The sequence below is a fragment of the Camelina sativa genome, chromosome 12 (assembly GCF_000633955.1).
Source record: "Camelina sativa cultivar DH55 chromosome 12, Cs, whole genome shotgun sequence".
Lineage (NCBI taxonomy): Eukaryota > Viridiplantae > Streptophyta > Magnoliopsida > Brassicales > Brassicaceae > Camelina > Camelina sativa.
This window is the reverse complement of record NC_025696.1, coordinates 5,139,134-5,151,512: the sequence shown is the minus strand read 5'-3', so window position 1 is coordinate 5,151,512 and position 12,379 is coordinate 5,139,134. Positions and strand designations below refer to the sequence as shown.

Here is a 12,379-nt window from a genome sequence, read left to right as displayed (position 1 = left end):
CTTCCTATATTAATGAAGTACAGATTCAATGTGATTCCAACGATTTTTTATCCAAAAGTTGGTAACGTCGTGATGACTTTTACCATGCCCATTTTTTTACTCTCTCAATTTGATTTTTCCGCTATATGAAAGATTAAGAATACATAAATCAATTTTGTAAGGATGTATAATACGTTAAAGAAGTTTTTTTTTTCTTTTTCTTTTAGATCAGTTTACTACAAGAAATATGGTCTTTGTTAGCTCTAAAGAAATGCTATTATATGTCATTGATAGCGAATTATCAAACGCTATCTCTACCCCAGCTATAATAGGGTCACCCCTTATAATAGCACGTTTCTGTATGCTATTGTAAGTTCTTCTATCGTAGCGTTAACCGAATGTTTTAATATACTTTCTTATAGCACATGATTAATGTTGTTTTATATAATGTCATAACACTATAATTTTGCTATATAAATATTTTATTTGATTTATATAAATTTTTCTATTTAAATTTTGTTTTACAAAATTTATTTAATTGGATTTACAATATAATTCTTATATATGAAAAATCATAAAAATACATAAAATTCATATTACATAACATCATATTCTTTACAATCCCAAGTACAAAAGATGACAAAATGAAAGAACACTGATCAAGAAAACAACAAGAAGTAACTCTTACACAAGTAAGAAAAATGGGTTTGGCTGAAATGGACCAGCAAAAAAGGCTTCTTCCATTCGTTTCCCAAGTGAGGCTTCTTGTGCTTATATCCTTCTCAAATCAAGAACTGATCCTTGCAATCCACAATACTTTAAGGTTCTGCCAAGATGAAAAGATGAAGGTAGAAAGAACAATTAAGCTCATTGTTGAAACAAGTAAAAAGAAACAAACCCATTTGAAACCTGTTGCAAAAATGCTTGTAAAGTTTTACAATTGTACTAATCTAGAAAACTTTCCATATATTAGCCTTTGAAAATTTCATAATCAACGTAGTTGTTATCCAGCTGATTGTATAAGATATAAGGTAGAAGCGAAGAGTACCTTATCAACTTAGTAATTGTGAAAGAATCTGAGGTGGAAGTGTTACATAGATGATTATTTTTCTAGAAAACTTACCATGGTCCTCTTGAGATGTTGTGCCAACATGAAACACCAGATGTGTGAGCAAAGAACCACAATGAGAACAAAGATATTTATTAATAGTGAACTGGAATAAAGGTATAACACAACATATTAATGGAAAGCTTACCAGCAGCAACAATGTATATCAGAAGAGTCTTACACTTCCTAAAGAAGTCCAATTGCTAGTGACATTAAGAGCTAAATCGCCTAATATTGTCATCAGTCCAAGTAATATAATTGAGAATTAGAAAAGGGTAAAAGCTTGAGCACCTGAAGAGTAGCCAAACGAGCATTCTCCTTGGAGACTTGACTCTTCACGTTTCTTGGTGAAACCAAGTCACAAAACAGCGCTCATTATGTCTAAAAATAAAGTTGTATTCTAGGAAAACCAAGTCAAAGATGGAGATGGTGGAAAGATGAGCTGTTTTGTGACTTTTACCATGCAATCAAAGATGAAATATAACGTCAGGTAGAATTAGCCACACACACACACGCACTAGATGGATGAACGGATATAAACTTTCAGCAAATTACAACTTCAAATATGTTTCCATATTTACGGCTTTACACACACAGTACCACACCAACCTCAGTTCGTGAACCTTAATCCTCACTACAAAAAATTACTAAGATTTAATTCTCTTGGTTTCTGTCTCAGTCAATTCGTCGAACACCTTGTGTGCACAGAGAACTCTAAAAAACAGAACCCTTTATGTTTTTACAATACTTTCTCCATAAGCTAGTAGAACATACACACATATATGTGAACTTTGAACTTCCTATGAACAAAATATTATGCTAAATCAGACCTTTGCAATCATCACATCACCAAACAACTTGCTTGGCTCCTCGTCGTTTCTCAATACAAGCTGAAAGTGACAGATCCTATTTCCAAAACAACAAACAAACCAGTTAAAAATTAGGGGTTTACGAATTTGAAAATTGAAAGAACTAAGAGCAAGGGGATTATTACCTCGACGGCGAAGAATTCCAGAACGGCGGCAGCTAAGTACGTTCTTTTCGATTTCACTTTCTTGGCAACGCCAGATCCAATAGAGAAGAGAGTGAAGAGAGAGCTGATGATGTCGCCATTGAAATGGTGGTGAAGTAAGGCAAAAACGCAGCTAGGGTTTTTGGAAAAGAGAAGAAGAGAAGGATGGCGAGAGAATTGAAGTATTTTTTTTGTTTGGTGTTGTTTTTCTCTTACATATTTGGCTAACTGTTGGCGGGTTGGGGAAAATTTTCTCTAAAAATATTGGCGGTAGGTATTACACGATTTTAGCTTTTCCTAATGCTATTATAGGGCTTAGCATTTCTAAACTGCTACTGTATAATATAGTTTATGAAAATCGGGATATATCATCTTTAATAGCAGTTACAAAGTTAGTGCTATTATATTTGTGATATGAATACACTTTTTTTTTTTTTTGTAGTGGTTTTATTTAGTCTAAGATTCTAACCGTATAGTTTCAGACTTTCAGTTGTCACGTAAATTAATGACTAGATGGAGGGATAGTGGCTAGGCGAGTACCAAACTATAAGTAATGTAAAATGAACGAACACCCATCACTTTCACTTTTGACATCAGATTAAACGAAAGCCTATTATTTTCGTAACGCTTTCTTATTTCTGACTTTTATCATTAACACTCTTTTTTAAAATTATATATGTATACTAAGATCATCTTTGTTGGATCTATAGATATCTACGTTTGTAGGAGTTAGAAGTTACAACCAGGCAAACTCCGGTGGATGAAAATATATATATAAAGGAGATTGCATGTGCATGACTTGATCCAAATAAATTTGGGGTGAATTATGTTGAAACGAGGCCATGAAATCATTGGTTCATGATACTGTTTCAGTTAATGATGATGATAAACTGATTCAAGTGGTACAAAAAGCTGATTTATCGTTTACCACTTTATTGTTAACCAAAGCCTTACCCAATTTGGTAAATGTAATTTCTACTCTTATCACTGTTATCAGGACCTACCCAATTTGGTAAATGTATTTTTTTTTTTTTATTGAATGTTAAATTAATTCAACCAAATAACTTATCTTTACAATATATATGCAGATTTTATGAATCCTGAATAGTGCAACTAAAAACCTCTAAACCCTAAAGTTTCTTTCCCAAGCCCGAATATCGAGGCGTCGCTACCACCAAAATTCTCCGATGCCGGTGGGGCTCCTGCTCACCGGCATTGGGGTATCTCGACCTTCATCCCTGTTCTTTGCTTTCCTTGTCTTCTTAGCTCTCTTTTTTCAACTTTTTTTTTCTCTTTTGAAACCTTTGCAAACCCTCTGTAATCAATCAGATCCAGGTAAAAGTTTGCGCAACACCGAGTACGGAAGACAGAGGAGACTTACAAGCTCTTCCCTCTTTCACCCCAATTCAGCCTCACTACCGGCGGAAACTGAGTCCCATGGTATCCTCAAATCTCGATCCGGAATGGTAATCACCTCTGCTGATCTTTCTACCACAATGTCACCCGAGCCTTGGCAAGCAGAGACGGAGACGACAATTGGTGAGGAAACCTCCAGAAATGTATTTTTTCTCCGCTACTGGACTACCGCCTTGAACACAAGTCACATAATGAGCTTGACAGCTCTGTATCTGCTTTCATCGGAGACAGGAAAGCTTCTCTCAATCTCTCTGGTCAGCCGCTGTGCGCATCCTTTCTCCGGACCATTCACAACAACCTCCCATTTGTGGATGAGCTGTAAAACTGATACCGGCTTGTTAGCTCTATCTAACCCTATGTTTTCCTATCGACTTTACCTAGGTTTTTTGGCTATCCTCGGTGTTAGAAAACTGCATTAGAGAACCATTTAGCTAGCTTGTCTTGGATGTACAAAGGATTAGGTGGAACTATGGTATTTGCTCAACTTGTGACTTTGTCGTTTGGATCCCAAAACTGGAATTATCAGAGATTATTCGAATTCCAACAATCATACTCCTTTACGAAGCTCAGGTCTGTTGTTCTCTTGTTCGGGTCTTGTTGTCTACAAAGTGTGGAATTCTTGATCACCATCTTCATGGCAGAGATGATCCACTTGGTATGTTCCGACATTACACTTATCTTTGCACCTGCTTATTAGCCTCATTGATGAACATTACTGCTCCCATTACCTTGCAATCATCCTCCTCTCCGAAGCTCAGGTCTTTTTACCTTTGGTCAATGTCCTACTAACTTCAAAATTTGTGTGGAATTCTTGATCACCATCTTCATGGCAAAGAGAATCCACCTGTTTTGTTACGGTTCTACACATGTTCCTTGCGAATCCTGATGTTAGCTTCATTGTTGCCATTTATTACTCCTTCGTACTTGAAGTCTCAAGGCGGTTTAGATATGAATGCAAATTGCCGAGGTTGTGGTTTTGGTTTTAGAGATTTCTCTACCAACAGCCACTCCTCAACAGTTCTAGCTTATTACTTTAGGCATCATCTTATTAAGCACACCAACACCAGCATCTCACCACCCTCCGGGCTATTGCCCCCTCGAATCCAAGCCTATTTGTCATCTATCGAGTCCATCGACGATGTTCAATCCTACAACCATGATCCCACTTCTCTCCAACTGCCTTTTAGCACTTGTTGCATAACTCTCATGGATTCTTGCTTGATGTCTTATTTATCTTTGTTCATGTTTATGGCTTTGGAGAAAGCCTTTGCTTGTAATTTTAAAATTTGGGATTCTTTTCCCTATCATTGTAATGTTTCTGTTTGAATGAATAGAATCATTCGTTTGTAAAAAAAAAAAAAAATACAATATATGCATCATCAGTTTCTTGAAATTTGGTACATGTAACTTTGTTTACTGATTATGGTAGAGCTCCTTTAATTCAAACGTTCACGACATTTTCTTTATTTCTTTCGATTTATCATGAATGAATTGTTTCGGCAATACTAAAAACTAAAATCAATGAAACCTACCGAAATCAAAATATAAACTTTTTTTGTGTTCTCATCGGTTCATCGGTTATAAATGTACAATAGTTTTTGTATACGGGTCAACTGTAAGTTTGGTGAATAGAAAATGAGACGCAAATCAACTTTCAGAACTTAAAAGAAGAACCAACACTTTTCGTGTGGTCTTTGTCAAATATTCAAGATATCAAAATTATATTTACAAATTACTGACATAATCTTGGTTAATTTACATTTTTTTATCAAATCTTTTACAAATTTGTAAGGCAACATCAACATAAAATATGCACATAGAATAGATATAGATGCAATACGAAGCCTCTTTATATATAACTATAGTTTAAGTTTCCCAATCATAACACCAACCAGGTTTGTTATCTCTTCTTTTCTGACAAATTGGTTTTTCATTTTCTTTTGCTACGACCTCCCAAATACATACACTACAGTACCACTTCTTATAAGAATTATTTTCTCTAGAACCATATACAGTAAACTTGTGAGATCTACCTTTATGCCACGTAAAATCGCATTTAAATTTTGTAGTTTGTCTCCAATTTACTCTAAATTTAAACTCCCAACTTTGACTCCAAGGGATACGTTGTAACCCCAAATTATCTTCGGTAGATGAGCAGTTTACATTCAAAATATGTTTGCTGGACAATGAATTAATAATTCTAACTGTTTTTTTTTTATACGGAAGCAAGCGTCTCGAGGTTAGCTCTCCTGATGCATCATTTGAAAGGGGTGATGGTGATGACACCGATACAGAAAGAACAAGAGTTGCAAGAATGTAAATCATGAAAAATATATGATTATAGAAAACCATGATTTTGTTTATGGTTTAGTATATGATTGTATTGCAGTTGATTAGACGCGAATATATAGTTGATCTTTTAATTTATTTATAGAATGCAATCGTATATTGTCCCTTATTTATAGTATGTAGTTTGCTATTTATAGTAAAGAAACTATTACAATTCAATCCAAGAGTTGTGAGGTGACTACTTAATTAAGAAGAACCATAGAAGGAATTTTATGAAAAATCCTCCGCTTCTCATATAATTCAAATTGCGAAAGTAGACATAAATTGCTATCTTCACGTTTCAAACCTTAAAAAGAAAAACATAAAAAAAAATGATGAATCTAGTTGCAAGACGATACTTAAAATAGTCACAACACGATGGAGGAGAGAAACACATGGCTAAATTTGTTATTTTTAAAAGTACATGATTTTTGTTTTTGGGCAAAGTTTTTCTAGGGATTTATTAATATTTTGATGATATTTTTCTAGGGTTTATTAGTTACCTAATTTATAATATTTTTCGCCAAACACATATGTTTCTCTGTATCCACATATATATATTGATACATATGTTTCTCTGTAAACACATATGTTTCGCCAAACTACCAACTACATTTTTTACCAAATTCAACCAGCTTAAATGCTTAATAACAATATATATATATATAAGCATAGTGATAATTGTTTGCCAGAAGAAGAGCACATAGTTTCATGTAGTCCAAATATGGCAAAATAAAAATACATATGATTAGAAATCACACTGAAGCAAGCTGAATGAAAAATATCATCAAATGATACAAGCTAGGTAGCTTCCAATAATCACATGCCTGAGGCATAAACTTCAATCACAAACTTTTCAACTTTATCGGCTGAAATTAATTAAACTCATACTAGTGGTTAGCTCAAGCCATTTAAGCTACTGTCGATCATCTCTGTGGATATTTGGCTCAATATTAGTTTTCTTCTTTACCAAGAAATATTTTTAAATATTATTTTTTATGGAGAAATCACTTTCACAACCCTCCTCTATTGTACAGACACTACAACAAATATGCACATTGTTAACCAGAGAAAAACGCTATCATAGGTCTTTGATAGCGTTTTCATGAGCGCTGTTTTAGGGCACTGTTATTATATGTACCCCATATACAATAGCACTTATTACGTATGCTATGTTATAAAAATATAACATAGCTTTAAGAAATTGCTATATTATCAAGATCATAATTTTGAAAAAATTTATACAACATTTGTTTTTTCGTGCTATGTTATAGTTTTATAGCATAGCTCTAATAAACTGCTGTATTATCAAGATTATAATTTTGCAAAAATTTATACAATATTTAATTTTTCGTGCTATGTTATACATATCTAATATAGCTGTTGCGAAATGCTGTTTTATCTTGTTTACTGTGCTATGGTATATTCTTTTATCATAACGTTTACCTGTACTTTTATAGCATTTTCTGATATGTGATTATAGCACACATAACCTGTTTTATAAAATCTCATAAAATCTGATTAATAAACGTCTCAGATCCAAAATACATAACAAAAGTCTCAAGAACATCAGTTTACCATCAAAGTCTCAAGAACATCCAAAATAAACAAGCAATCTCAAGTACTTAACATTACACAATAAAACCATCAGTTTAAGACATAATGACCTTGTTCTCTGGCCAAGCAATGCAGGAGCTAAGTGCATCTTCAATAATCTCTATTTCATCGGATGGCCTCCAAACTTTTACATTTTTCACCTTCACAACATCTATCCACACTTTAACTGCATTAGAACCCAAGCGAGTAAAGTGAACCTTATGTTCTGGATCATTTGTTCCCCATCGTCCTTCAGCCACAACCCTATTCTTTTCAGTTAAATCCATCAACTTGCACTTCTTATTCTCCTTGGAAATAACTTTATTAATGCGCTGCCATGTTTACAATATAAACCATCAGTCATCATATAATTAACAAAAACAACTTCATAACATATGAAAACACTTACTGGAGACTTCCTGAGAGGAGACTGTGATGGTAAAGTATTCTTTATTGGTGATATTGGACCCGTTGCATCATCAACAGGAGACTCAGAACCAGATGCAGACTTAGAAGACATAGATGCAGATTTGGCCTGCGATGCAGCCTTTGAAGCTGTTGCTGAAGTTTTGGACTCTGTAGCAGACTTAGAAGCTGTGGCTGCAGACTTGGCCTTTGATGCAGACAAAGAAGCATGTGATGTAGCATTCTGACCAGTTGGAGTTGAGGGATTTTCAAAATCAACCTTACTCAGGGGCCAAGATACGTAAGCCATCAAACAGTCCTCAAGAAATGACATTTCAGCTGTAGGTCTCCATAGTGATGTATCAGGCTGCTTTACTGAATCCACAAATACTTTAACTGCTTTTGGTCCAAGAGGAATTCCGTTAACCAACGCACTTGGTTCTTGTGTCTCCCAACGCCCCTCAGCAACAATGACGTCACCCTTAGACAAATCCAATAGTTTACATTTGTTTCCTTGTATACCCTGTTAAACACAATCAGTAAACAAATCCAATATAATTAATTAGCATTATAGACAGGGGTAATACATTGCTAACACATTGCTAGAAATTATAAATACCATAGGGGCAATGTCTTCCATTTGGATGTTGTTGTCTACCAGTCTACACTTATCAGTTGGCCATGCGATTATATGTCCAACAGCTTCTTTCATATGAAAGATCTTTTGTGCAGGTCTCCATAGAAATGCATCTGGTTTATATGCAGCTTCAACTAACACTTTGAGATCATAAGGGCCAAGACGACAGTCATTCACTATGTCATCCGGATCAGAAGAAAGAATCCGACCCTCACCAACATTTTCATCAATGTCAGACCAATCAACAAACACACACTTAGGATGTGCTCTTTTGTTTACACTCTGCAACAATTTCATGAGCAACTAAGAATCATAAACGACACTAAGAAGAATCACTTAGCTGATATGAAAAGAAGTAAGAATATGTTACTCTTGCAGCTGAGTTTTCATCCATTTCAGCTTCTGGTCTCTGTAACATAAACAAAAATAACATCAATTTATATTACTCTAACTGGCTGATGAATAGTAGAGAACTCTTAAGTATCTAACCTGATTCTTGATTCTGCCAAGTTCACTTTCCAAGGCATTGACCTGTTTTACTAATTTTACTTGCCGCTCTTCCATTTCAGCCATACACTTGCTCTGCATTTGTAAACAAGCTAATTTGGTCTTACTCATGCCTCTACCCATTGCCCTCAGCCTACCAGAATTGTCAGGTCCTAAAAGCTTGGCGAGGTGATCTTCATCTGGATTTGTTAAAAATGCTGGAGCATCACTTCCACCAATTTCAGCTGCTTTTTGCTGAAAAACATAAAGACAGTTTCAGGTTTTACTAGTCGATAACACACTATTTACTGGTGTACAACTCTATTCAGACTTACAATCAAATCAGCTGCATTCGTATCTACTGGTGTACCATCCTTTTTGGTGCGAGACTTGATCCAAACATCTAGTCTTGTCACGCTGGAAGGATCTTCACTTTCAGCTTTCTGTTCCAGAAAACAAAATTTCAGTAACAGTACAAGCACTATGTATAATAATAAACAACATAGTTGTAGTATATATGCTTGCCATTTCTTCTGTTAGTCTGCTGATCCCTTTACGACTAGTGGTGTGAGGTATCTGATTCTTTCTTTTTGCTTTATATTTCTCACTCACGGCCTAATAATGAAACATGTTAATTACTAATCACCAATCAACTACTAAACAATTATAATCACAAGTAATTACCTTAAATGCAGCACTAGTTTTGAGTTTGACAAATTTTTGCCAATCAACAGGACCAATATTTGGTGGTCTCAAATTCATCCTCTCTTGGTTATTTGCAGCCAAATTTATAGCCTTCACCGTGACAGACTTGTGTGATCGCCACAAATGTCCCATCTGGTGAATCACAGATATCCTTTGCCAATCTTCATCAAGCTCAAACCTTGCCTGCATTCACTTACACTCACACCATNGCACCCATGCCTTGTCCAACATTATATGTTATAATATAAATTTTAACCTTTATAGATAAAATAGAGATACATATTATACAAAGCTCACATTAAGCAACAATTCAGACAATACTGCACTACTTCAGACACATACAGATGCTCTTAAACCAATATCTAACTGTGTAAAATCTCACTAATCTAATCACTATTTATACGAATCAGACTCAAAGGACAAAACATAGCAATCACCAATATTCGTGTGTAATAATAATGTTTAACTATTGGTTGAGTGATACTAACCTGTTGTGTGAGTACAGAGAAATGAGAAGCTTCAGTTCCCCAACATTTCAATCACCAACACTTGGGAAAAAAAAAAAATCGTTCAGTTTATGAAGGCGCAAATACTCAAATCCAAAAGCTATTTTTGAGTCAAATCTGTAAATAATCGAACCCTAACAAAACAGATGGATTCGAAACTCCACATTCTCAAAATCTGTAAATAATCGAACCCTAAAAAACAGATAACGAAATAAATCTAGATAAATCGAACCCTAACAAAACAGATAACTAAATCTGACCCTTATCGAAATCAAAAGCTGTTTGAAATCACAAATAATCGAAACAAATAACGAAATTAGGAGGAAGAAGAAAGACATGCCTCAAAAATGGATTCGAGCTATCAATTGCGATGGATATGGAGATTTAGGGCGAAATTGGGGCTTTTCACAAACGGCGAAATTGGGGCTTTTCACAAACGGCGATAAAACTGAAGAATTGATAAGAAATTTAGAAGAATTTGAGCACACACAGAGAATTTAGAAGAAGAAATCTTCTTAGGTTGAGCTTAGGTTGTAACGAGAGAGAGAGAGAGAGTGTGTCGAGTTTTTGGGTTTTTTTTTTATTTGGCGATTAAGTGAATAATTTCACTAAGTATTGGCGGACAAAAGTCACTTTTGTTTCCCGCTACATAATTTTCCTATCATAGCGTTAATAAGATGCTATTAAAAAGTAAGCGAAAAAAAATCTCATCTTTCATAGCAGTGACGGAAAATGAGCTATATCCGTCTGCTATCAATGTACATATTTGTTGTAGTGAGAGCTCAATACCACAAACCTTATTATTTCAAAAACTATCAAGTGTGCATTCTGATTAGAAAAAGTCTTCAATTTTTATCTCAATCTTTCTTGTACGTAGTAAATTTCAATTTGCATGGATTCCCCTATTTTAATTAATGTTCTGAAAAACAGAAAAACGAATTCTTCACAAGTACAAGGTCTTGGAAAAAGGTGGAAAACTTGCAGAAACTATAAAGTGTGTGTGTTAGGTAATATGATCCAACGATATCTATGAGAAAATAATTTAATAATGTCGAAATTTAATAATGTCGAAATTTTATAATGATGTAAAGAAATGTCTTTGTGGATGAGTTGAGAATAGTGGGCAGCATGGTATTTGTAAGTGGGGTAAAAGCAGTTTTAAAAGCTGTAAATGTGATCCCTATTCAGATGGAGAGTTTTTCTTGGCATTTTCATGTTTTTAACCTTGAATCTCCAAGACTTAAAATACTTCTTCTGCTTCTTCTTACTTTGTTATTCTCATAGGCATTTGATCAAACAGATTGTGTACAATCTTGTTAACAGTGACACATGTTGAGTGTGAGCTATCTTCTGCCAACAACACATATGGTATAACATCTCTAATATCCAATGACTCACTGCAAACCTTAATGCTAAGGCTAGGTTCCAATGTAGAAGATGGTAACTGAAAATGTGAAATCGTTTCAGTTGAAGCTGAGGCATGTTGTGGAATCAAAATTGCAGAAAAGCTTTTTTTTTTTTTAGCAGCTAAATCATATAATGATGTTAAGACATGTTCCGCAAAAAAAATATGATTTAATAATGTGGAAATTTTAATGAACTCGATCGTTGGCAAGTTAAGCATGCAATTGGGACTAGGACCTGACATATAGATCATAATGTGAGATTGAATGGCAAGCCAAATTGCCAAATACTCTCTCCCTTTCACATAAATAGATCTTTTAGGATTTTTTTTTTTGTCTCTAAAAAATTAATGTTGTACAATAAAAGAAATTAAATTGATTTTTTTTTTTTACTTTAAGTTTTCTCCACATGACATGCTATTTAAAATCTATATTTTCTCGTAAAAGTAATTATAAATTATTTCATAAATAAAATTTTAACTTTTTATTAATATATGTGAAATTGGCAAAACATCTATTAGGAGGAACAAAGGGAGTAATAAACATGATACAAAGCTCCATGATAATTAAATATTCATGGCGCGTGTATCTGAATAACGATTACAAATTATAATCAAAGCATTTTTTTTTAGCTCTAATTAATAACATATCAATAACATCGTTTTAATCTACAATTTTCACATACTACGACATAGTTCATATGAGAATCTTTGCTTATCTATCTATCAGTTACGAAGGACTATAATTAAACTATTGTCGATAAACCTTCCAAAACCATCTGACTTTTGGGCTTTACTG

At 34.2% G+C, this 12,379-nt stretch overlaps 1 protein-coding gene and 1 long non-coding RNA gene across 3 annotated transcripts; both read right to left on the bottom strand.

Moving 5' to 3' along the window:
• On the bottom strand, positions 561-2,409 carry LOC104730268. 2 transcript variants are annotated; one of them, XR_002034472.1, is made up of 3 exons: positions 2,082-2,409; positions 1,918-1,993; positions 561-1,721 (listed from the first exon to the last, which is right to left on the bottom strand). It is a non-coding gene; the product is annotated as an uncharacterized LOC104730268 (long non-coding RNA). The 2 variants fall into 2 exon arrangements; XR_002034471.1 differs by having other exon boundaries at positions 561-1,993; positions 2,082-2,407.
• Positions 8,789-9,869, bottom strand: LOC104730266. Its single transcript, XM_010449411.2, has 5 exons — positions 9,652-9,869; positions 9,493-9,582; positions 9,303-9,410; positions 8,971-9,222; positions 8,789-8,890 (listed from the first exon to the last, which is right to left on the bottom strand). The coding sequence occupies exons 1-5, from the start codon at positions 9,859-9,861 to the stop codon at positions 8,804-8,806; spliced, it is 747 nt and encodes a 248-aa protein (XP_010447713.1). The 5' UTR covers positions 9,862-9,869; the 3' UTR covers positions 8,789-8,803.

Coding starts and splice junctions, on each gene's coding strand:
- LOC104730266 (XM_010449411.2), bottom strand. CDS start 9,861: ATGCAGGCAAGGTTTGAGCTTGATGAAGATTGGCAAAGGATATCTGTG. Junction 9,583..9,651: donor AAACTAGTGCTGCATTTAAG/GTAATTACTTGT, acceptor TTTCATTATTAG/GCCGTGAGTGAGAAATATAA. Junction 8,891..8,970: donor TTGGCAGAATCAAGAATCAG/GTTAGATACTTA, acceptor TTTATGTTACAG/AGACCAGAAGCTGAAATGGA.